Raw genomic sequence first — 27,500 nt, forward strand, 5'->3', positions numbered from 1 at the left:
GCAGTATCGTGATGTGTCCTTTCAAAGTTCTGTTACCCTTTGGTCCAGAAAACATGGACAACAACACCGCATGATATGATGTGATAGTGCTTCCAAGCTTCAAATCGTCATTCTTATTATTTTGAAACTTTATAAGTAGCCTTCTGCAACCTATTCTACGTATAAATTATCATAATTTTTATTTATATTTTATTGTATAATGTTGGCAAAGGTGAAAAAAGAAAATGAATGACGTAAATATCGCAATGCATCGCAATAATACATGTATCTCAATGCATCGTGATAGTATCGCTTCGTGGCATGTGTATCGTGATGTGCATCGTGAAACCCCTTCCCAATACCCACCCCTAGAGTAGGCCTACCACAGTCTAAGGCTTGCTGAAGATTAACATACAAGAAAGATAAATGTCATGGGCAGGAGGCCTGTGCGCTATCACGTGTCATGTGTGTGGTGTTCCTTGATTTTTATCATGTATGGCTTGCCCATGCACACAGTCAATTTCTCAGTTTCACTGTCATTGGACACATACAGAGTAGAACCAAGATGAGTGTTCATTCAACTCTGAAAAGTGTTTGATTCACAGCACATAGAGCAACTATGGAATATATGAGATTTGTCATCCGGAGGCTTTACTGGTCACAATTAAATGAGAAATGAGTGCAGAATTGAGTGCAAACTGCCTATCTAAAACTGAATAAAATAATGTTCAATATGCTCTCTCTCTCTCTCTCTCTCTCTCTCTTATTTCGTCTTTCAGCAGGTGAGAGGCTCATACGTCCAGGTCATAAATAAATTCCATTTTGAATAATTTATCAGTGCATAGGAGCCATTTCTGAAATCCATTCACTTCTCCTTCCCTACCTGTCATTGCAGGGCCTGGTAATATGGCCTTATTAAAGATGCAGAAACTCTCCAACTTCTGGAAGGCAATCGAGTGGAAATTGGCTAGGAAATGAGCTCCGACAAAATGCACAATGAAACATCCACTGCATCTAGATTATCTTCAGATAAAGGTGTCATCAAACTGACACGAACAATTTGATTGCAATGCTCTTCTGTGTCCGTCTAGGGGGTATATTAAGTAGCCATAATAAATTATGCCCAGAAACATAGTCTCACAGTCTCACAGAGGCTGACAATGGTGGCGATGAGAAACTTCAAATAACATATTCAACTCACACAGTCTTATTTAGGCCTGACTCTCCGTGCAGAAAAAAAGTAGACACATTGGGTCAGAACATGAAGAACACTCTGCACACTGCATCCTTGATGACAGTGTTAGATCAGAACTTCCCTGTGGCGTCTGATATTTAAGCCTCAGAAAACGGAGCAGTGGCGGCGTCCATTAATCTTTCATCGAGCCTTCTATTCTGTCTGGGGACACACACGAGTGCACTCCTGGGAGTCTGCCAGACTAGCCTACCACCTGTGGTCTCATGATGCTCTAATAATAAACATCTCCTCCAACTACTGGAGGAGCAAGATGACCCAATGTCCTTGTCCCAGGAAATGACACACAAGAAAGGATATCACCTCAGTGATGTTCAGAGAAGGAAGAGAGTGGAATATGAGCCTCGTAATGCTCAACATTGCACCAGTGGAACGCCTTATTATTCATCGAAAAAAGAAAAAAAAAAGTGTAGTAATACCACAGTACTACCACATTGCACAGTCTTTTTAGTAATACTATGTTATCCGATTGTTCTTGTTTGGTATCTATGTACATTTTGGGTACCTATGGTATCGAAGTACAATGGTGCACCTTTAATGGTGGATTTAAATAGGTGTACATTTACACTATTTACCCTTGGCATAAAAAACTCAACTACATCATAACAACACTGCAATGACTTTACCGAGAGCCTGAAGAAACAGATTAAGACTTTGTAGTTACCATTTTGGTAATGTTATGTTATGTTAAGTTATGGGTAATGCTATACCAGAAACTCCATGCAAAAGGGTTAATGTGCATCATCTCTCACCGGTGGCTGGGTGGTGCGGTTTTCTTTGCTGATGTGGTGGACGATCCCAGAGATGCAGAGGGGCCCGGCGAAGCCCAGCAGGTCAGCCATGAAGCGGAAGGTGATGCTGAGGATCAGGGGCTTCCCAAAGGCCTTCCGCAGGGCCCTCCAGATCCACTTGGGGCCCATGGGCTGGGTGCCCAGGGGCCTCTACAGGAGGGGGGAGCAGGGGGAGAAGCAAACATTAATTCTTGTTACTATTAACCATAATGGTTTACCTTTATCTGTAAATGGCCCTCCCCCAGGACCCTCCATTGTCTATTTAAGACAAAGATTCTTAAAATGAAATGCACTGTAAGCAGCTAAGGTGCAAGTGGACTTTTTTTGGGAGCTGAAAGTTCATTACGTTCCTCACCTGAGGAGTTTCACCAGTTTCTGGTTGATGCTTCTGGGAAACAATATAGGAGCCATTGATGATGTTCCATGATGGCTCCTTGAGAGATCCAGCTCAAAACACTTGGGAAATCTCATGGAAGTTCTCAGAGATACTCATAGAATGGGACCGAATAGTGACTTCTACTGTATTTCTAATAGTGACACAATGGCCATTAAAGGTGCACTGTGTAGGATGGTGGTCAGAGTAGGTATTGCAACTATGCAGCTCATTGAAACTGTGCTTTTCAAGTAATGAACTAATATTTACTAGTATGACCTAAGTACAGCACGTTTTGCTGCTAAAAATGTCTATTTCTGGAAATTCTAAATGGCGGACAATGGAGAAGATCCCCCTTTCCATGTATGAAAAGGGGAATTTTCCCAGTCATAATGAATACTTAGAATTTGATGGTGGTGGTAAGTAATCATGAAAAAGGTAACATTTGTGAATGGGCAGCATGGATTTTGGAAATAAATAACTTTTAGCAAATGTAGCAAACCACAATGTAAATAGACACAAGTAAAGCCAAGCCAGTGACCCCCTGGTAAAAAATAACAAGAGATGTGGAGGATGAAGATGATGAAAGGAGAGGGTTTAGTAGAGGCTGAGAAAAGGAATACAGAAAGGAGATGATAGACAGAATAAAAGAAAGGAGGGCTGATAAAAGGAGATAGAAAGACGATGAAAGAAGGGAGATCAGGACATATCATTCCTTATAATGTGATGTGAGAGGTTTGCTAAAAATACATGAAGTGCATGTTAATTATAAATTTAACACAGCTATTGTTTTTCTTTGACAGTGCCAGGCACACTTCTCTATTTCTGTATTCTGCTGTCTCTGGTGAGCACTGAAACATCCTCTGCTTCCTGACGAGATATGATTGTTTTGGAAATTAGATCTTTTGGTTCCACTTTATTTTAGTGTTACATCTATTGGCACTAATACATACAATGTTAATGCCTGTAAACTGTATAAGTAACTTGTAAGGTATGTACTATCATTTAAATCAAACATTTTTTAGGCATGTATTCACAAATGTCTTGCTCATGCACAATTAAGGCTTTATTACCAATATAACCTTAATGAGGACCTACTGTAATAATTGTTTGATTTTGCGTTGTACATGCCTTACAAGTTACTTATACAGGCATTAATATTGTATGTATTAGGGCTAATAGATGTAACACTAGTGTTACCGATTTTTAAAATCTACACATTTAATAGGCCATAACTCTACCGTGTCTGTCATACAATGCTACATGTTTAATCATTACAACTGTGGGAAGTGTAAACACTTGTTCAGACAAGACCATTCTGATTATTTTTCATATTATTTTGACTTTTCGGTTATGCAAATATCCGTTTATATACAGCATAAAACATCCTGCATGTGTTTTGTTTTCCCTAATATAATGCAGACAACTGACACAGCCCAAAGGCTGTAGGAACATCCTGCCTTAACCCCAATCCAACATAACAAAGTCTGCGCTTCCGGCTCTCTCTGACCAGACCAACCCCCGACAGCGAGCCGAGTCGCGCCAAGCATCCGTGCAGAGGGGAAGCCTCTCTCCAGGACCCCCCGATCAAGCCATTTGTTTACAGAATCATCATCAGTGTCATCCGAGCCGGAAAAGCTTGGGCTGTGAACTTCTGGTTGAAGGCGGCGAGTCCACGGTGGGTCCGGAGCAGACGTGACTGCTCGCATCTCTCGCACATCCTGGTGTCGCCGACGGTGACGCATTTGCCGGGTGACACTCAGCGGCCGTGCAAAGCTGCCTCGTCCTACCTGGAGTTCAGAAGGAGGTCCGGCGAAGCACGGGGCCCGTCTTCTCACACTGTCCACCCTCCCACTCTCGCTCGTACGCCCGCTGGGCTCGTTCCCATGGTAACAGAGTTCTTTCACCCCTCCAGAGGTCAACAGGGCCAGTGTGTTCACAGTGAAAATGGGAACAGTGTCTCCCTTTCAATGTAACCCGGAAGGAAATAAAAGTAGAGGAGACATAGGACGTTGAGCTTACAGTGTCCATGCATGGAGCATGGTTCACACCACAGAGTGGAAAACCTTCACCCTTTACAGCCCTTGACCTCATATCTGACCCACATCCCCCATACTAGCATCCCCCAACAAACACACAGACATAAACAGGCAGGCAGGCACACGCATACACATGCATGTCCACATACAATCATGGACAGGCACACACATACTGTACACACAAACACAGACAGGCAAGCGCAACACAAACATGCGTGCACACACACACACTCAACACACACACACACACCACACACACCACCGCACTGCTGCTTCTGTTATATCCACTACGAACTCCAGTAACCCAGATTAGATCCAACTTCCTTCAAGCTCCATCAAAGATGTCGGCTGTGGCTGTTACTGTAGGATGCCGGAGGGTCAGTGACTTTGGTGTCACATAGGAAGTGAGGGGGTGTAAGCTTTACTGACATAGGAAGGCACAGTTTGCCAAAGATTTATTGACGTGTGAAGTGGCTCTGCATGCTCTTCTGGTCTCCTATGGCTGAAGATGACAGGAGGGCACAAAAGGGGTCAATCGCCCTGGGTCCAGAGAGAGGGGAGTCAGTCAGAATTGGGTCCTCATTACATTGTATGTATTGAGTGGGGGGGCCCTTTCAAATGACTTTGTCCTGGACCCGTCCAAATCTGTCAGCGGCCCTGGCTTTACTGGCTGAGAGTCAAAAGGGGGTTGGTGGCAGCAAATCTGCCATTACTGATGTGGTTAAGGAGTCAAGCACCAAGACATTACCAGCTTAATGTGAATGGCACCCTTCCTCCAGGAGGACATTTGGAGTGGGAAGAGAGACATACAGTGTACTGTGTACATAAACATCATGTTCATATGACTGGGTTAACATTTTTTCCAAGATGAAAGGCATCTCATGGCTGTTTTTTGTCCCTGTGGCTGCAATAAACTAGCCTATGACCTGGATATTTGTGAGTTTAAGCAGCAGAGTAATGACATCGTGGAAAAAGTGACACAGGTCAGCCTGAGTGGAGGAGAGTAATATCATACTTCCCCCAAGCATGTAGCAGAAAATACTGGTAAGCACAAGGCACAAGTGTCTGAATGCTCTGGTGAAGGTAATCGTTTTTCTGTGTTTTTTTTTTTTTTTTAAACGGTTCTATATGAACAGTTTAGCTTAATTTGCCTTCCTTTTATTTCATTTATACTGCTGAAGTTGTGAAATGCATCATGAGATGTTGGGTATTGATTGTTTCAGATAGCATCAGTTGGCATCTTTTCCCATAGCGATTTCCAGCACATTAATGGACCTCCTCCAACATATTGATTTACCTATACCATGCGGTTTGAAATAAACTGTTGAGAAAATAAACTGTTCTCCATGAGAATCAATACCAAGACCGGAAACATACCACATATTTATAAATATTGTACAGTCAAGTAAAATGTGCCAGCAAAACAATAGGTTGCGAACCCCATTCCGTGACATTATGGTGAAATACTCAACAAAGTACCTGCTCTACCTTCTGAGCTTCAAAAACCTTGCGCAGCTTCAGGTAGTTGGTGAGGGCTCGCATGGCGATGGGCAGCTTGCCCAGGACCTTGAGGTCGATGGGCCGGCGGTGTGCGTTGGTGATGAAGGTGTTCATCCACCAGTATGTGCTTTTGGAGAGCAGGTTGACAAAGGGCTGCAGGAACCGCACACCCAGATCCTGAAGGTCCTCAGGGGGCTTCACCTCCATGGTGTGCTGGAAGCAGACGTAGCGCTGAAAAAAGAGAAGAAAAGAGAAGCAACATGCATGATCTTAGAATACAAAGTAGTCGAAAAAGTAATGGGTTTAAAAAACAACTAACACACAAACATTAGCCTTGCTGTGTAAGCCTTCCTGACAACTTCCACTCCATTACTTCCTTCTATTCTTAAATTACAGGTTAGGATTTCCTTATATGTATTGCCAGGGTTGACATAGCCTGGCCAGCCAGACAAACATGAAAATGCAATCAGTTCATTCAGATAATTGATGGCCGTGGGTGGTTCCAACCAAATTCCCTCTGCACTGTCTTGGTTAATGACATGACCCATCGAAGCGAATGACCGTTTTTCATTTATCGTAGCTATGATGCTTTCTCCACCATCCTGCCGAAAGTGTTTTTGGCCAGGTTTGTCTAGTTTACTAGGCTAGGAATAACAGGTTTCAGCGTAATCTTTACTATGCTAGAGGTAGTGTTCGTGAAAGATAACATATTTATGTGCAGCTGCTGAATTGTAGGGCGTAGTGTTGACAGGCCTATCTTGGCTAACCACATTCATCCCAACCATGCAGACTTCGGAAAGAGTGAGAAAATGTCTCAATGCAACAATGTCAGACAGAGGTAGTTGGACTACCAGGGTACACCTACACACAGGGTGCGATTTGCCGGGGGGGATGGGGGGGATTGTCCCCCCTTCTGGTTTTTATCTCTGCTGGAAAATATGCTCGCGAATAGGCCTATCAAAATAAACTAACAAAAATGTTGACATGTAAAGCAAGTTGTGACCGTTTTCTGCAGTGTACATTGCACTCACTTTCAAAATTGCCCGACGTGGTGGAAGCTTTAATGTTCACGAGATCCCCGTCTGCCAGCAAATATGCAACAAAGTTGCGTTCAGTCGGCCTACGGGAATTAGTAACCTATCCTAATGCAAACGACCTGCGAAAATGAAACGCCATCAAATAAAAAACAATAAATGGACCATCAAATAAAAAACAACCTACCCAACTACTTGGCTAGTGCCTACAAACAGGCACGCAAAAAGGGTGCATTGCATTGCATAGCCTAAGCGCAGCGTCAGTGGGGGAGCAAACGAAGGAAACGTTAAAAAAGACATTTGGTTTGAAATACTTTGCTTCCAACTCCCTACTGTTCTTGAGTGGCTATGCAAAAAGACGCACCGACAGTAGGCAGATGTTGCGAGAGGCGCCCTGTCCTGATCACTTTCTTCTGGGTTTGTAGACGAAAGAGGAGCGTGTTGCGCCCTCTCGCTAATTTATGAGGTGCCGCATTGGATGCAGAATGCAAATGGCAAAAAGCAGGTGCTCTAGGAAGGGAGGTGCTTTAAAATGGAGCAGAAAAGTTGAATTAATGCACCACAATCAAATAAAAGACCGCATAAGGAACTATAGGCCTATGAAACCAGTCATCTGTGTGCAAAAGTGCGTCCTGGCAATCAGGGGGAACCAAACCTAGGCTATAGGCTAAACGCGGCTCTTCTGTTCTGTTGTAGGCTATATACGCTGCTTAGAGGGAAATGCTTGCAAACGGAGCATAAGGAGATTGTAAGGGCACAAACAAATGAAAGACCCCAACAGGTCATGAACTAGCTACTTGAATTAAGACTGCGGTATGAAACCATCACCTGTGTGCAAACGTGCGTCCTTGCCATCAGGAAAACTGAAATTGTTCAAGTAATTCTGTCTGCATGTTAGGCTATGAAACCGTTGTGCCTTGATCGTAAATCTAAGCTACTGTCAAGGCAGACGGAATGGGTGGGTAGCGCCTGAACATGCAATTCATTTGAATGACCCGACTAAAAGTTTGTAGAAAGTTGCAACGCATGAGGACGACACGTTGAAGTAGCCCCCTCTGCCTACACTCGGTGGGTATGTCTAGGGTTAGTGCGCTTGGGATTGTGAGTGACTGAAGTGTTTTTGCCACACGAAATAGGCAATTTCAGTGTAACATGTTTGCGCAAGAGACGCCCAACTGCATTACAAAAAATTCTCAATGAAGACGCATTGTCTTAGTGTCCGTGTCTGTGTTGAAAAAAAAAAACTCACTGCCCCCTTGTTTTTGACTGTTATTCATTTGATATCATCCAATATTGAGCTGTTAGTTAACTTCATTTTGTGACGTCACGTTTCATGAAAAAAAACATCCCCCCCTCTGTTTTTTTGACAAATCGCACCCTGCCTACACAGAAAAAAGTGTTCATTCAATACATTGAGAGTACTGTGGGACCAAAACCACTTTATAAATATAAATACAGGTGTTGAATTAACACTGCATTTCTTTACCGTCTACAGAAATATATGGATGGTTATGGAATTTATTTCCTTCATGCTCAAATACTGAATTATTGCACAAATTAATTCTTATCCATAACACACACTACAACACGGAAGGAATATTGACTGCACTTAAATCATCTGAGGTTACAGATATTCCAGAACATGCTAATAGCTCATGGATCAGACAGTACTCTATAACAGAACACACGCACATACCCATGGCCATGTCCATGCGATGGCGATTAAATTATGTCACAGAGTGTCATATATCACATTGCTGCGTGCAGGATACATGTCAGAAAAGCACTTAAGATACACTCTGCAGTTTGCAAGGGCACTTCAAGTGTGACAACCCACACAGATCATACTTCCCAGAGTGATCATACCCACGCACACACCATGGATATACTATACTGTATACACACTAACACATTTGCAGACCAAGAGGAAAACAAACTCCATATTGCTGCCAGCAGTCATATCCACATCCAGAGGCAATGCGAGACACTGTCACTAGACTAGCTCATTACATTCTGCAGTTTATTGTCAATGTCTTGGGTAAACTTGTAACTGGTCCCCTTTTACATGCCCGTGGTGGCCTCCAAGGCTAACAGCAGGGCTCTGAAGACTGGGATCCACTCAATATGTGTGGAACTTGGGCTCGTGTTTACTCAAGGCTAATGCTAATCTAGCAGGATCAAGGAACACTGAGTAAGGGCAGCGGTATACTCAAGAGGTATGACTGGGTCAAACAGGCAGGCAGTCAACAGGATAACTAGAAGGACACCCAGGAGACTGTGGCCTTTAACTGCTGGGCAAGACCTATTGATGTTTTTACAACTGGTGGCCAAGTCAAGAGCTATTATTTTCTATTTTAGAATTGGTTATTTTTGGGTCCATGGCTAGTCCATATGATGTCTGTGTGAATATCAATAGGCTACACTAAAACACTAACTAACACTAACACTAACCATCTAAGAATGTGGGCACATATTGAGAAATAAAACAGTGAATGCTTCAAATTAGTGTCACTCTGTACGCCTAAGGGCCTACTTGTTGACTGCTGAATTATTGATTTTGAGAATTCTGTCACGCAGCTATTTTTAACAGTACCTCATAGTAATGATAAATGTATGCATCGTAGCATGCAGAATTTCAGGAACATAAATGTCAACATTTTCCCATGTAAGGCTTCCATCACAGCTACTGCATAAAAAACGCTGATCGTACTGATTTTACTCCACAAACTTTTTGAAAAAAATTAAATTAAAATAAAATAAATACATAAAGAAAACAGAGAGGCCAGGAAAGCCATGCATGTGTTACTGCATATTGCATGAGTCCATCTGCATGTGTGTGATGCAGCACTGCACTTCAACATCACCTGACAGATTCCTGGTGAGGCCTGCAGCTTTGCCGCTTCCATAAAGAAGTAGGTTATGTACAGCAGCGGAGACAGCTGAGTCCAGCCTATGCATGCGCTGACTATTTATATACTCAGAGAGCGAAAGAGGGAGAGAGACGCGCCACTCTGCCTGCCTGGCTGCCTCACAGTGTGAGATGTACCTTCAGGAACAAGCAGGTCGTAGCCAGCATACGGTAGGCTACAGGGTGCTGTTTAAAACTGCAATAAATAACATAGATTACATGGTGTTACGCAGTAAATAAACTGAGTATTAATTCAACATTTAGGCCTCTTTTCCACTGCCGATTTTCTAGTAGGCCTATAGCTCGACACAGCGTGACTCGGCTGCCACTATTTTGCTTTACGATTGAGCTGTATCGTGCCTATTCGAAAAGCAAAAAGTGGCGGCCAAGTTGCGCTTTGCCGAGCTGTAGGCCTACCAGAAACCGGCAGTGGAAAAGAGGCACTAGAGAGTTACTTTTGGTCTCCAAGTTGTCTCAAGTGTTGTTAACACTGCATTTTTTACTGTGTAGAAAGGGAGGCATTCCACTGGGGGCATTAATGACATAAGTGGGTCGTCAACATATAAGCTTATTGGCAGCTAACAATCTCTATCAATATCTTCTGGCTGGCTGTAAGGTGGTCAGCCAGTTAAAAATGGCATCCTTCTGGAAATTCAAAGTGAAATCCATAGTGTGTCATAGTGTGTAACATTGAGGGGACACTCTCCAACATGCAACAGCAGTGCTGCGATGTTTTCACATCTGAAATCATTTTCATTGTCAGCATGGCTCCACTGCTTATGTGTGTTTACAAGGCTTGGGAAGACATTCGAGAAACACCAGACAGAAACACTTCAAAGGCAACCCTCAGATGCACATTTATGCCCTTTTGTGTCCATGTAAATGCATGTGAGTGCTCCTGGAGACAGATAAAAGACAGATACATCAATATGGAGTACACACATTTACTATAGGCACCATACATGATTTTTGTGCCATTTCGAAGTGCGTGCACATGTGTTAAAGGGACAATCGGTGAGGAGATTACATGACATGACAAAACACTTAGCTGACAATTTTATCCAAAGCCACTGCTTATGTGTGTTTACAAGGATGGGGAAGGCATTCAAGAAACACCAGACAAAAACACTTCATAGACAACCCTCATCACACCGCCAACAGTGTTACAGTGTTACAGCTACAATGTAATCAGAATTTGGTAGTCACGATGACTTGGTAGTCGATCAATTGGCAGTCACAAACATAGTCATGATCCTCTACATACAGTATATCGCCATGATGGTACCACATGATGAAGAGTAGACTAGGGCATGAATGTCGCAGTGCAGAAAAAACACCAGTAGCAGAAAGAAAACGCAGTCATGAGGGAATGCCTCTATATACAGTACGGTACACTGAGTCTATCCCTTATCTGATGTAAAACAGTGGCCTGCTAACACTATGTGCCAAGTATTGACAACAGCACTCTGTCTTAGATTAACTGGGGATTATGTTGAGTGACTGCTCTACTTTCCATAACGGTGATGAGATCAATATCACAGTTCAACAACAGACAGAACTCAAGCCCTCTGCTATCATAGATGCTACTGTAGGGGTCTAGTAAATAACGTCTCAGGACAGATAAGGTGCCACTCACACTCGAATAAGTGTTGTGCTGTGCTGAACTTGAGTCTTGGGCTATGACAGAGTCATTTGGTTTATATGACATATACAAGATCCAGAGATCCCTGTAAGACTCCTGCGCTGTTCTGTTGCACTGCGGACATGAGTCATTAATTTCCTGCATGAGTTAGTGCTGTGTGTGTGTGTGTGTGTTGTGGGATCATGGTTGCCTCACTACCTCTGAGGTCACAAGATTCATTTCATTTCTGGCGCGTGCCTGTGTCTGTGTTCAATCAATGTTCACAGGGACTCTAAGTGCCGCCGGTGGAAATGAAAAAAAAAAAACCTCTGGCAAAGAGACGCAAATACTAACAGGTACTAAATACTAAATGCACTGCAGTTGCTACACATTTGTCAGTGAAGTGCGCAGGGTTTGGGCAGCTGCAGCCTGTGTTTCTTCAGAACATGGCAAGTGCGGTCATATGAAAACATATGTGGTGGTCATATGAATTTTGTTACAGATGTTCATTTATGCCCATGGTATGTCCTTATTATGTAAATGCATGCGAGTGCTTCTGGAAACAGATAGATGACAGACACATCAATATGGAGTGCACACACCAGCATGTATATAAGCAGCATATGAGATATTTGTGCTATTTCGAAGTGTGTTCACATGTGATATAGGGACGATTTCTGAGGAAATTACATTGCATTGCATCATACTTAGCTGACAATTTCATCCAAAGTGGCTCATTACATGGAATGGGTTACAGTCCCTGGAGCAGTGTGGGGATGGGATAGGTGCCTTGCTCAAGGGCACTTAAGCCCTGGAGGGAGGAAGGGATTGGTAATGGTGGGGATCGAACCTGCAACACTATCATCTACAGTCCAGCTCCCTAAACATTCAACCACAGCTGCCTACGATGCAAGCTGTCCATCATCAGAAAGCATTGATAACCGCAGTAATTTCACAAATCGTAGGATGGCAGGGGAAAGCGCATTAGCTGGCAGGGGAAGACTGGGCAGCCCAGCTCTAGTCATTGAGAATATTTCGTCACACTCCTTTGGTGAGCATGCATTACACTTTGAAATGATACGAAATTACACTTCAAAAAGGCACAAGTGCCTTTAAGCAAGTGTATCAACGTCTGTGTGCAATGTGCATACACACACACACACACACTCACGTGCATACACACACATGTACAGAACGTGCATACACACACACACTATACAGACACAAACACACACACACACACACCTACACACACACACACACGTGCATACACACACACACACAGAACACACATACACACACACACTATACAGACACAAACACACACACACAAATGTAACCTTTCAGCGCGCGCACGCGTGCACACACACACACACACACACACACACACACACACACACACACACACTACATATATATATATATATATATATATATATATATATATATATATACACACACTGTATAGCTATAGGCTGTAGGCTGTATCTGTCTCACCCTGCCCAGGATGACCTGGATCTCCACTGCCAGCAGTAGGCCATAGAGCACGGAGAGCAGCCCGGTGATGCAGAACCTCAGCTGCCTCATGCCCACACTGTGCTCCGTGTACTTGGCAAACTTCAGCGTCTTGGTGACGAACGCCAGCACCCAGTAGACCAGCAACACTGCCAAGAGAAGAACCACACAGACAGACAGACAGACAAAAGCACTGTAAGTATAGAGGAAATTAAGGAAAGCCTTTGTTGTTTGTGCCAATGTTACGTTTTTTCAGCAGGAGTGTAATTATAAGACAGATAGCCAGTAGCCTACCAGCAATGTGGAGAACAAACCGAGACACAGGCAGAAAATAAGCAGTGCTGCGCTAGTGAGTAAGTATTTGATGCTTGTGCTTGTTTTTTCTCTTTTTTTGAGTACATCGTTAATTTGCATTATTGGAAAGACCATTTGTGTAAAAAAATACCACGATCGTTATAGAATTTCAAACCGCATGACCCAGTATAACAGCAAAAATGCAGAGAGAAGAACCAGCCAGGCAGACGATAAGCAGAGGAGGTGTTTTTGAGTCACTGATTTATTTTTTGAGGACATCTGTGGAAACCGTTTATTATAATACACGAATGGCCTATTTTTTAGACAGTAAGAGGGAGCTTGGCAAAACTGTAGTTAACCACTGAGCCAGAAATGCTTCTCACAGTAAAACAGTGTCTTATTACACTCATATTCAACACAATGTAAAGATTGTAGTGCTATTTCAACACTCTGGGATCAAATGCTATACATAATGTGATAAACCAACTTTGTAAGTGTTTAATTAACACTGCATTTCCCACACTGCATTTTTTGCATCTCTACACTATTGCTTTGCATCCATTTGCAATATTTTGCATTCATCACTGCCCTGCTATACTGAGGGCCAGTGGTGCAGCAGTGGGAACAGGGTAAACCAACCATAAACCAACTCTCTAAGTGATTAATTAACACTGCATTTCCCACACTGCATTTTTTGCATCTCCACACTATTACTTTGCATCCATTTGCAATATTTTGCATTCATCACCGCCTATCTCTCCTGAGGGCCTTTGCTGCAGCAGTGGGAACAGGGTGGCCTGGAGCTCCGTATCTGTGAAGTCCACAGATGTTGAGTGAACACTGTCCACAGCTCTTAGGGGAATGGATGCACAACCCTCTGATGTGTGCACACAACGCGCACGCGCGCACGCGCGTGTGTGTGTGTGTGTGTGTGTGTGTGTGTGTGTGTGTGTGTGTGTGTGTGTGTGTGTGTGTGTGTGTGTGTGTGTGTGTGTGTGTGTGTGTGTGTGTGCGCCTGTCTGGCTGTTTGTTTTTGGGTGATAGCGTGTATATGAGCCTGTTTGTGTGTGTGTGTGTGTGTGTGTGTGTGTATGTGTGCGACTTCATGCATCTGTCGGTGTGCGATGTTCGTGCACATATACTATGTTATGATGTGTGGGTGTGCACTATGGTAACGTATGGCTGCTGACCTAGGCTGATTGGGATAACATAGCTCAGAATGGCCTGCCATTTGGAGCTGATACAGCAGTGGAACATGTTGGCGCTAATGGTGCATGAAATGGTTATAGAAGGGAGAAGAGGCGGAACACAAATACATCAAGATAGAGCAGAGGCAGTCATGTTAGCACGAGGCACAGGAGAGTACCTATGTTCCCTGGGTCCTATATTCCCCGGTCTTTGTATGGGACCGCTTAGGACCCTTTTTCTAAAAAAGGGTTCTATGTAACCCACATTGTATCTAACCCTTCCCAAAACCAAACCTAAACTTAACCTGTCAGTATTACAATGTTTCCAAGTTTTCAAATTGTGCCCTTCCCAAAACCATCCCTAAACCTAACCTGTCAGTAATGCAATGTTTCTGAGTTGTAAATTTGTGCCCTGACCAAAACTATCCCTAAACCTAACCTGTCAGAGGTGCAACAACAACCTGTGCTTTGCCATGCGGTAGCAGTCTACTTGGAAGTAGCGGGGAACATACAAACCTTTTTTGAAAAAAGGGTCCTAAGTTCCCCGGTTGTGGGGAACATAGAACCCCTTAGGCACTAGCATGTTAGCCACAAACGTCTTCAGCCCACTTTACATGGGAGCGTGTCTATGTTCCCATGGCCCAATGGTCCCACAGCCCAATGGTCCCACATCACAAAGACTTTTTTTAAAAAATTTAGGCTCAATGGTCCAGCAGCCCAATTCAAAACATTTCCCTAAAACCCAATCTCATTGGAATTATGCCTAAACCTAAGTCTGTAAACACCAACAATATGCGCATACCTCTAAACCACAATGTAATGACCTCTAACCATGTTCTACCCATAATAGTAGAGATGGACTTACCAAAACCTCCCTAACCATGACCGCAATAGAATCATGCCTGTCAGTAAACAGTCAGTAAACACCCCCTTTACACAGCTAATTTATTCCCATTTTTGTCTATGTAAACCTGAATGGATTCTGTCTGTCAGCAGAAATGAAATCAAACTGGGTTAATTGAGTTAAATTGATGACTGGGTTGACTGGACTAATTGAATTGAATTGATGTTTACTTTGATTATAAATGCTCTTTTCATCTAAAAAAAAAATCCACCTAGAGTAGACATGGTAGCCAGTGTTTATCTTTGGGCTACAATGTCGGTCTCATTAAAGACCTACAGTGAAATTTAATTTTGCAGAACCATTTCCTGAATGATAGTCACATCACCCTTTGTCGCTACTGTGTTCGTGTTGGTCAAGAAACAGGCCTCCATACAGCTTGTCCGATTTGATGTGTTAATTATGGATTTGAATTACTTTAAATGGCTTTTATGAGGCTGGTATAAAAATGACATTGACATGAACATGAGCAACACATTAACACCATAGCAGCCATGCACTAAACTTGTTATTATGTATCCTCAAGCCATCCTCATGCAGTTGTGACATTTCAAATCTGTTGGCTTTGTATTTCCTACACTCTGTGTGACCTACACAGTATGCAAACCACATCCCAATGACACCAAACCCAAAGTGTGTGACTTGAAACCAGTAATTTTCCCTGTGAAGAGTTTTTTCTTGGTGTGACCTATGCAAAACCCATTATGAATACATTAAATCCAAAGAGCAACAGAAATCAAGAAGATTGTGACCTAGAACCAGCAATTATCTCAGAGAGCACATTTTTTTGTTCTTCCCACACACGGCGTGACCTATGCAAACCCCATTACAATGCCAACGAAACCAAAGAGCAATACGAATCACGGGGCTTGTAACCTAACACCTGTAATTATCCCACTGAACAAAGTTTCATGTGACCTGTGCAAAGCTCATCACAATGACTCCAGAACTGAAGAGTTATCACCGATCAAGGCAATCGTGACCAGAATCCTGTTATTATCTCCAGGGAAACTGAAGCAGCTCTTGTGAAGAGAAAGGTGTCTAGCAAGGGTTCTGTTATAAACCCTAGCAAGGGTTCTGTTCTGTGATAAACCCTAGCATGAGTTCTGTGATAAACCCCAGCATGAGTTCTGTGATAAACCCCAACAGGGGTTCTTTGCAAGGTTGGTGTGATAAAAAGAGAGATTAGTACACTGTATGGAGTATGAGTTTGGGGAAGTTGGCAATAAACTTGAATATAATCAACTCTAAGAGACTAAAAATGGTGTTGCAATAGTAAAGAAAGGGAAGAGTAGTAGCTAATACTGTACCTAACAGGAGCTTGGGGAAGTTGGAGGTCTCGATGTTGTGGTAGTAGACTATGGAGGTGATGGCTGCCATGAAGCCCAGGGCTGACGGCATGTACAGATGCAGGTGGTGGGACTGGGTGACCCTGAGAGAGAGAGAGAGAGAGAGAGAGAGAGAGAGAGAGAGAGAGAGAGAGAGAGAGAGAGAGAGAGAGAGAGAGAGAGAGAGAGAGAGAGAAGAAGAAGAAGAAGAAGAAGAAGAAGAAGAAGAAGAAGAAGAAGAAGAAGATTAAAAAGAAAGAGGCGTGGGGGGGCAGAGAGAAAGAGAAAGAGAGGGCAGTGGGAGTAAAAGAGAGAAGGAGATACAGATACAGATACAGAGGAAGGCATAATACAACTGGGAGTCAGCGCACAGATACTGGAGAACTTCAGAGAATCATAAACCTGTCCAAAAGTTTAGAGTAGCAGAAACTAAAAAAAAGTAATATTGGAAAGTTAGAGGAGATCAGCCGATAAAGAAGAGTGCAGTATGATGCATGGCACCCAAAAAGCCATCGTAAATATAAACGAAAACAATGAAAGGCAATATGCTCTCTGTATCTCTGTACGCTCTGTAATCTAATATCATCTCCAGAGCCATCTACCGTAGCACTTTATCATTCTGGCCACACTCATCCTCAAGCTGTCCCCAACCCAAACTCAAGCTCTACATCACAGGCATCGTCAGTCCCTCAAAATCCCACAGAGTACTGGGGCAAGAGTGTGGATCACCCAAGGCAGGGCAGGCCTGCAATAGACTTCGCTGAAAAGGCACAAAATAGTCTTCTTCACTGAAAAAAAAGCTACCAATCCCAAGACACTCCAAGCGACTCGAGACGGAGAGATTCACCACTGTGACAAAGATAGTGCTACCCACTGACAATTCTTTGAAATTGAAAGTGTCACAGGAAGACAGAAGGCTTGGCTTTCTGATATACTAGCTCCTGTGCTTTTGTGGTGGTTCATTCGGGTACAACACATTTCACACTTGAAGTGCGAACACCTGGAGCTGTGTTTGGAAGGCTTTCTGCCTAGCTGCCTGGCTTTGTTTCATGAAATTGCTGACTGAAAGTGGGTTCTCAAAGTGATTTTTGGGTTCAGGTGTTGTGTGTGTGTATGTGCATGTGATGTGTGCAGCAGCAGATGTGATGTGAGTCAGCTGGCAGTTCTGTTTTTTGCTTGCCTTGTTTTAAAAGCCATGTGTATGAGAGAGAGAGAGAGAGAGAGAGAGAGAGAGAGAGAGAGAGAGAGAGAGAGAGAGAGAGAGAGAGAGAGAAAGAGCTGTGTTTATGCAGATGCTGTGTGAGTAGAGCAAATTGACTAAGCAATAAACACTTAATATCGCTTTCTCTCTGTCTATTTTCACAACTTATCTTCCTCTGTCTCTGTCTCTGTCTCTGTCTCACACACACACACACACACACACACACACACACACACACACACACACACACACACACACACACACTTACTCGCACATGTACACACATACACACACACACACACACACACACACACACACACACACACACACACACACACACACATACACACACACACACACACACACACACACACACACACAGATACTGCACTGCAGTGGAGAGGAGATGTGAAAGCCTACCCATCGGACACGATGCCCTCTGCGATCTCGCACACCAGCACGAAGAGGAGGATGAAGGTGAGTATCCAGCGCATGCTGTGGCCGGGGAAGTGGAGCCAGGTGCTGTGATGGATGTGGACCTTGGAGCTCTGGCTACCCCAGCCTGCAGGGAGGGAGAAGAGTTCAGTACAACACAATGGACAGGTCAGGGACTTCATTTTGTTTTTTTAAGACTTTATTTGAGATACCATAGGACCATGAAGATGGTGACAGTAAATAATAATAATAATAATAATAATAATAATAATAATAATAATAATAATAATAATAATAATAATAAAACTTTTGTTTTATATAGCGCCTTTCAAAACACTCAAGGTCGCTTGACAAGGTATCGTGTAGAAATGTGTGCGTGTGTGTGCACGTCAGTGCGTGAGCGTGTGTGTGCGTGCATGTTAGTGAAAGTGCTTGTGGAACTAGCAGCCATAGGCCTCCAGGAAAAGATGAGTGCGTTACAATATGCGACCTTGCCTCCTCCACTTGTGCTTGTCTCCTCGCCCCACCTCCGTGGAGAAACCGATAAAGTTTCCCAGCTGTCAGCCTAGCCACAACAACTTTTGAGGGACTGTTTTTCATTCACCATCCCAATTGCAAATGAGAAGAAGGCTTTACAATTGAGCTTTTGCAAGATATTGAAATATAATGCTGTGGTCAGTGATGTCATCATGACATATTACTTCCTGGTACGAGGAGACAAGCACAAGTGGAGGAGGCAAGGTCACATATTGTAATGCACTCAAAGTCTCTTAAGGTGTTGTTTAACCATGGCCAGCAAAGGGGCATTCTGGATGTGGTCGGGCAGATTGTCCCAAAGAATAGGAGCAGCTACATGGAAGGCTCTGTCACTGGTGGCCTTGAGCCTGGTACGAAGGACGACCAGCTGGCCCTTGGAAGAGGATCGCAGGGATCTTGAGGGGTCATAGGGGAGAAGGAGGTCTGGGAGGTAGTGGGGTGCCAGAGCATGGAGGGACTTAAAGGTTAGGAGGAGCACTTTATAGTTAATGCATGACATGATGGGGAGCCAGTGAAGCTGCTTGAGTATGGGGATGATGTGCTGCCAGGGTCTAGTGCCTGCGAGGATCCTGGCAGCAGAAATCTGGACATATTGCAGTCTGTCTAAGGCCTTGTTGGATAAGGCAGCGGCTTCAGTGATACGGGGGAGGTTTGATAAATGACAGGCCCTGAAATCGAACCAGTACCTGCCGTAACAGGACGGTGCCTTAGCTGTTAGGGTCATGGTCAAGGACATTCTTAATGGAAGAGAATGAACATGGGAGAAATGGTCCATAGAAATGCATGAGGAAACTTAACACAATGAAGCAAATCATAAATGTCCGCAATACTGTTAATGCTCCCAGTTGTTTTAATGGCACAACGTTTCGGACTTGGAAGAACGTCTAAGGTCCGAAACATTGTGCCATTAAAACAACTGGGAGCATTAACAGTGTTGTGGACATTTATCAATTACTTCAGTTATTTTATTTTGTCCAGCACCTTTTCCACTGATGTGCGCACATTCTCTGCTTTCTTGAAACTTAGCACAATGCGTCGATGGTGAATGTCTGCTTCTCTGCAAAGAACCAATAGTCTGGGCGTGTGTGAAGTGTGAGCGTAACGAATACCCTAACCCTAGCAGTTAGCAGAGTTTGGCTGTAGAATGTAAGTAAATCTCCCATCCGAAGCCTCAGATGTGATAGCAACTGAGTTATCGGCCTAGACCAAGGCTTTCAAACTCATCTCAGTTTAGGGGCCACATAGAGCCTATTTGATCTCAAATGGGCCAGAACCAAATTGCAAAATATCATGAATCTCTGCTTCACATCACATCATCTTGAGGTGGATGACAGCGGGTAGGCTATATCAGGAGCTTTGACTGCAAATGGAGCCCAAAAAGAATTTTGTTCGTAAGTACCAGAAACCTGAAATCCCAGACAAACGGCAGCAAATTTTTGTAATGGGCTAAATATTACTTCTTGACACTCTCAGTTTTTTTGTCTTTACAAATCTGGGGATGGATTAAACCAGTGGTCTCAAACATACGGCCCGCGGGCCGTATCCGGCCCGACAGAGGGTTCAGTCCGGCCCGGAGGTAATAAAAAAAAATATGTTTTTTTTTTTCTTTTTCAAAGAAATAACCGAAATGCGCAATTTCGCCACTGGGTGCAAAATCGAGACCTGCATGACATTAACCCAATAGTCCTCTCTCGCTCTCTTATACATGTATATGTAGCAAAGTGCACATCACACTTCTATTATAAATGGTAAATTTGTACTGTGACAGGCATTTGATAAAGTTCATATATAGACCTCATATATAGAGATCAAATATTAATACTTATTATTCATATTGTATTGGTATTGGTTATAATTAGTACATAATAAATATAATTGTATTTGTATTGGTTCGTATTGAGCCTGAAACGGGAAACGGGATGTTAAAATGCGTTAAGATGCAAGAAATCACATCTAAGAAATACAACATTTTCTGGGGGAAGACCCCCAGACCCCCCACGAAAATGAACTGTCCCGTATTTTAATAATTGACGGTTGGCAATGAATGAATGAAATCAATTAAATTCTGCATAGGATTATCAGTATTGCATTGCTTTCTACATATTCAACACACTTTTAAAACATGCTGAAAAGATAACGCGATAGTACTGAAAACTAATCCTCTGCTTTAAGTTCTTTTTTTCGATGATCTTACTAATGCGGCCCGCTTGAGGTCCACATGGGTTGTATGCGGCCCCCGGACCAAAATGAGTTGGACACCCCTGGATTAAACCATCTGACCGGCCGCATCCGGCTCAGTGGTTTCACACTTTAACTGTTGTATAGTTCCAAGTGTGCCCAGATGAGGACCACATGGTTGCCTATAGTATCTGTCAACAAAAGACATATACAGTATTCTATCTTTGAAACATACCAGATTGGCTCCCATCCCTGTAGTATCGCCATTAAATCACTGATGCATTCATTCCCCTAGGCATCTCCTTCTGTGTGTTTATGGAAGCTGTCATGTTGCTGTAAGCACAACATATTTCGCTTATGCAATTGCTATGTGTGCGTTCATTGAGAGACTTGCCGTGTCTAATTTATTATGCATGGAAGAAAAGCCTACAGCAAACACAATGTTTCACAAGCAATTGCGCAGCTGATGACCAAAGACGGGAGCAATGTTTTCTGAGCCATGAGATCGTGACTGGAAACAACAGTTGTATATGTGAGCCGTAGGGCTCACTTTACCCCAAAATAAGAGGACGATCATTGACCACATTTAAACCAGCCTGCAAATTCTCATGCTGTCTCCCACGCTTAAGCCTGGAAACCATGCCAGAAATCCTCACATGAAATTCGGGGTTACGTGGCGCTATTCAGACATGCCACTATTCAGACATTGATGTCTATTGTCTGAATACCGGCATGTTTCAAAACGAAATCTGACAAATCTGTGGTTTGTGCTACATTGCTCAGGTTTTATCAGTTTAGAGAGAGTGCATGCAGTTATCCGAACCCTAACCCTGACCCTAACGCTAACCCTATGGTACGTTTGGTTGGAATAGCAGTATGTCTGAGTAGCGGTATGCTTGAATAGCGCTTGTCCCCCGAAATTATTTTGAACCAATCACAGAATGGGGAGGGACAGCGAGACAAACTGAAGCTTGTAGTTTGATAACAGATCCAATAGGGGTGTAAATATAATAATCGATTTGTATCGATGCATCGATCCTACAGCCGCCGAATCCATTAATCAATTCGTCCACCAGAGAATTGATTAATCGTTATTGATGGATTCATGGATTTTTGTTATTACTGCACTCATTTTGTGAGGTATTTTATTATCTCCGCCAAGGAGGTAATGTTTTCGGTCGCATTGCTTTTTCTGTCTGTCTGTCTGTCTGTTTGTCTGTCTGTCTGTCTGTCTGTCTGTCTGTCTGTCTGTCTGTCTGTCTGTCTGTCTGTCAGCAGCATAACTCAAAAACTAATCAACGGATTTGGACGAAACTTTGTGGAGTTGTTAGTAATGACCCAAGGAACAAGTGATTAAATTCTGGTGGTGATCCGGATCACGAACCGGAACCAGGACTTTTCAAAATATTCTTCACCATCTAGACGCCTCCTAGTGACCAGAAATTGAATTGCAGGAACACCACAAAACAAGGCAGAAAGACTTAGGGTGTAACATAGTCAAATGTTTCAAGCAGCTTCCTTGGCAGAGGTCTGCGCTCTCTGAGTCTTTCTAGTTTTGCTCATATATTAATAATAAGACTGACTGTAATAATGGTGTTCCTCAAATAAAATGCGTGTAGATATTTCAGCTTTTGCTAATTTATTAAACATTTCACACATAATTCAAGCCTGTAATGTCAAAAAAATGAACCTAATCATACAGCATTCATAAAGGGACACTGTGTGAGATTTTTAGTTGTTTATTTCCAGAATTCATGCTGCCTATTCACTAATGTTACCTTTTTCATGAATACTTACCACCAGCATCAAATTCTAAGTATTCATTATGACTGGAAAAAATCACACTTTTCATACATGAAAAGGGGGATCTTCTCCATGGCCCGCCATTTTCAATTTCCAAAAATAGCCATTTTTAGCTGCAAAAATTACTGTACTTGGACCATACTAGAAAATATTTGTTTATTACTTCGTAAACTTTCATGTAAAGATCAAATTTGGCAATAGGCAGCCCAGTTTCAATGAGCAGCATAGTTGCAGTACCTTGTTTGACCATTTCCTGCACAGTGTCCCTTTAAAGGAGCTCCAGGTAGGATTAAAAGTTTAATTAATTTATTTTAAATAAATTTTTGACCATTTCCTGCACAGTGCACCTTTACAAGTAACATTAGTGAATAGGTAGCATGAATTCTGGAAAGAAACAACTAAAAATCTTACACAGTGTACCTTTAAGTATTGAAATGAATCGAATCGTTGGCCTAAGAAATCGATATTGAATCGAATTGCCATGAAGGTTTCGGATTTACACCCCTTAGATCCAGTATACAGTACAGTAGCAAAAGCAGATGTGATACCATCTTTCCATCTAGCTTCAGATGGTGTTCTAAATCATTTACCGTTAGATGTTCAGTTAATTTTAAAGAACAGCAGTGTACAATTGATGTGAGCTAATGACAGACATTCATAGCGTCCAATTAACAACCATGGACAATCATAAACTACACCTCCCCTACTAGAAATTGAATAAGTGGTTCACAGACTAATACATACTTGATTTAGGCTGGTAATAGTCAGGCAACAGTAAATTTAAACATAGGGAGTAATCACAAGAGGCCATCTCTCACTGTCTTTGGTCAATGTTAAAACAGAATGTCTATTGTATGTGTATGTTTTTACACCTTGAAAAAGACTTGTGTGAGTTGAAATGGTCGGTGCATGTGGAAAAAAAGGACTAACAGCAAAGTGCCTCTGGATCTTCCTTTCATTCATGTTTAAACTGCCTGTACTCTACCCGTAGCCTCTTTGCCCAGGTGGGCCCTCCAGCGGGCCCTTTCACTCATTGCCGAAAAGATTCAACTACATCATAACAGCATTGCTGTGACATGACAGAGAGGCTTAAGTAACAGATTACTGTAAGACTTGGTCATTACTATTTTGATGACAGTAAGGCAAACACAAAGGAGTTAAAGAGCACCTATGATAGACAGTGAGACATTGAGAGACCCACAGCAGCCCCCCTTCCAAAGTACTGTCTCCTACCTGTCTTTCTCAAAGTTGTCTCCTACCAGTCTCTCCCAAAGTTGTCTCCTACCTGTCTTTCTCAAAGTTGTCTCCTACCTGTCTCTCTCAAAGCTGTCTCCTACCTGTCTCTCTCAAAGCTGTCTCCTACCTGTCTTTCTCAAAGTTGTCTCCTACCAGTCTCTCCCAAAGTTGTCTCCTACCTGTCTTTCTCAAAGTTGTCTCCTACCTGTCTTTCTCAAAGTTGTCTCCTACCTGTCTCTCTCAAAGCTGTCTCCTACCTGTCTCTCTCAAAGTGCTGTCTCCAACCTATTTTAAAAATATTTCAAAAAAGTTACTCAGGTCAGGATCCCCTTGTCCCCCTGCCCCTCACGCCTCCACGGTCTTTGATTAAAATCCCTGATTGAACTCAATTATAATGCCCCTGATGGTGATTGCAGCTTTTGGTTCGCAGTTGTGGCCCTGGTGAAAACTTGACTGACGTTCAAATGTTCAACTACATTTTGACGTACAAATGGGGTCATTTTTAGATGTCCAAACAAAGGAACTGGTTTACACGTCCATCTGAGGTCCAGAATTGGTCATTGACCGGTGGACGTAATGTAGACATCATCTCAACGTCCATATACTGTAACGTCGTCCAATGTTTGCTGGGCCATATTGTGCCAAGCCTGTAGCCAGGCTGTGCCTTCCTAGTGACGCAACACTTTCAGTGTTGCAACTAGTCAGGTCAAGAGCAATGCAAGTACTTTCTGAGTTCCCGCAAATACGGGAACTCCTCCCACTTTGTCGATAAGCAAACAACCTTAAGCAAACCAGGTCAGAGTCTGACCTGGTCAGACCAAGTCTCGAAGAGATTTGAATGTCGATGATAATCAGGCTACCAAGCCTGTAGATCTACTGTCTCTGTGTCTCTGTACTTCAACAAGTGACTCGCAGACCACTTAGCCCAGCCAGACCTTGCCCTGGACTGACTCACTGCTGCTGCTGCTGTTGACTGCTACCAAAGTACCTTGGTAATGCCTCTTGTCAGCTCACAGCTCCTTCACTGCCAGCCACATTATGTTAATGGCTACATGTCTGGCCGGCTCCCAGCTGATTGCCACAAGAGGGGGGCTAAGAACAGCCAGTGTGTGCGTGCGAGTGTGTGTGTGTGTGTGTGTGTGTGTGTCTGTGTGTGTGTGTGTGTGTGTGTGTGTGTGTGTGTGTGTGTGTGTGTGTGTGTGTGTGTGTGTGTGTGTGCGTGTGTGTGTGTGTGACGTGTGTGCGTGTGTGTGTGTGACGTGTGTGTGTGTGTGTGTGTGTGTGTGTGTGTGTGTGTGCGTGCATATGTGTGTGCGTGCATATGTGTGTGTGTGTGTGTGTGTGTGTGTGTCCATGTGTGCGTGCATATGTGTGTGCGTGTGCGTGTGTGTGTGTGTGTGTGCATGTGCTTGTAAGTGACAGTGCCTGGCTGACTGTTAAACTGGTCTCGTGGAGAGGCGACAGAGGAGTGTCTTGTTGTCACAATCCACCACCCATCCACCTCCTCCTGCCCCCACTAACAGCAACATAGCCATTAGAACACACTTACACCTCCCCCACCTCCATTACTCAAGGCCACAAGTAATAATCAAAAGGTCCTCCATCGGCATGTATGTATTAGACATCCATTGCATATTAATGTTATGTTAATACTATATCAATATCCCTCCACAGCATAGCTTTGGCTGGGCCAGCTGTGTCGCTTTTAAGCCTGACATGGACGGTCGGGGACAGGGGCGTACCGGATGGCACTGACACCTACGGTATGGGGGGGTAGGGGGTCCGGGTGGTGGCGGCACTGCCCGCTTGAAACCCGATTCCCAAAGGCACAGTGCTGTAGCTCCGGCTTCTGCTCAGTAAATTCCACTGGTAAGGTCACATTTGTTTGTCTAAAATAAAAATATGCTTCCCACGCCTTGTTCTCAGAATATGCTCTCGCTGCCTGCTGTGGTCCGGGCATGACTTGTGGCTGTTATAAAAAAGATTATTAAGTGGATGGTATGGTAAATGGGTGAGGGGTCACGGGGGTGAAAGAGCGAAAGCGAGAATGAGATCTTAATAGTTTGTGAGCATAAAGGTATCGGCTCTTGTTTCAAAGGTGCTATGCACTTTCCCTTGAACAAAACAAAATGAAATGGGGGCATGGTTACAAAATACTGAACCGAATTTTGCTGTCATATTCAATTACAGTACAGATAGAGTGTCATCTTGTGAATATGCCTATCATATGATGGTTATTGTAGTCACATGTGTGACGTGTGTGTGTGTGCGCATGTGTGTATTGTAGTCACATGTGTGCTTCCAACACTCTCTGCTTCTAGCACATAAAAGATGAAAGAGACATTTCAAACATGATTCACCCAGCGAGAGTAAATACATACTGGATTCACCACATACAGTTGACAGTAGACATACTGACAGCCACATACTGTACACATACCATACTGTGCATGTTACAGAAGTGCATTTCTCTTGACAAAGGATGCAAAACTGATATCATAAACCTGAATGTGACACAGTACACAGTAAACAATGCAGTGTTAATTCTGAGAATGTAGTCCCATTCTGTTTTTGTGTGTTAAATTCCACTTTCTGAAGAGTTGAATTAACACTAAATTGATTGGGACGATACATTCTCAGAACAGTGTTACATTAACACTGCATCAGTACTGTCTATGTATGTGTATGCATATCTATTGCATACTAAATTGCAGAAGTACACTTGCACTGAAACAGATCTGATTAAATAAAATGATCCAATGGCCCTGCCGTGTCCTAACGGTAAGGCACTGGGCTACTATATGCCGGCGACCCGGGCTCGATGCCGGCCCTGGTCCTTTGCCGACCCTTACCCGTCTCTCTCTACCACTCGCTTCCAGTCCATATCTTCACTGTCCTGTGACACAAATAAAGGCAAAAAGCCCCCCCCCCCCCAATATATATCGACAGTATATATAAATGATCCAATAATAATCCCCAATGTCACTGTCTGACCACCTGTGCAGCCACGCTTCTGTGAAAGTGTGAAAGGGCGCCGACTCACCGATGAAGAGGATGGGGAAGGTGATGAAGAGCAGGAACACATGGGGCACCACCGTGAGGGCGTCCAGGAAACAGCCGTTGTTGAGCACGCCGCCGTCCACATTGTAGGCGGCCGAGTTGTTCTCGCTGCCGCAGAACGCCAAGGACATGGTGGAGCCAGGACTCTGGGAGACACCGACCAACCGGCAGGGTCACAGAGGAGACACAAGGGGGACAAGGAGGAGAGAGAGACAAAGAGAGAGACAGAGAAAGACAGAGACAAAGAGAGAGAAAGAGAAAGAGAGAGAGAGAAAGAGAGCGACAGAGTCAGAGACAGAGACAGAAGGTGAAGACAGTGGAGTAGGAA

The 27,500-nt window shown here is 43.4% G+C and overlaps 1 protein-coding gene across 1 annotated transcript in view; it reads right to left on the reverse strand.

Annotated features, from left to right (window-relative positions):
- Positions 1–27,500, reverse strand: part of abcc8 (ATP-binding cassette, sub-family C (CFTR/MRP), member 8) — a 118,651-nt gene that overhangs the window by 88,229 nt on the left and 2,922 nt on the right. Inside the window, exons 2-7 of the mRNA XM_063197349.1 lie at positions 27,156–27,318; positions 18,344–18,485; positions 16,705–16,826; positions 12,995–13,161; positions 5,914–6,165; positions 1,984–2,172 (exon numbers count right to left, since the gene is read on the reverse strand). Coding sequence (XP_063053419.1) covers positions 1,984–2,172; positions 5,914–6,165; positions 12,995–13,161; positions 16,705–16,826; positions 18,344–18,485; positions 27,156–27,318 — 1,035 coding nt within the window. The remainder of the gene's footprint in view (positions 1–1,983; positions 2,173–5,913; positions 6,166–12,994; positions 13,162–16,704; positions 16,827–18,343; positions 18,486–27,155; positions 27,319–27,500) is intronic.

Source organism: Engraulis encrasicolus, chromosome 4, assembly GCF_034702125.1.
Source record: "Engraulis encrasicolus isolate BLACKSEA-1 chromosome 4, IST_EnEncr_1.0, whole genome shotgun sequence".
NCBI classification, from domain to species: Eukaryota; Metazoa; Chordata; class Actinopteri; order Clupeiformes; family Engraulidae; genus Engraulis; species Engraulis encrasicolus.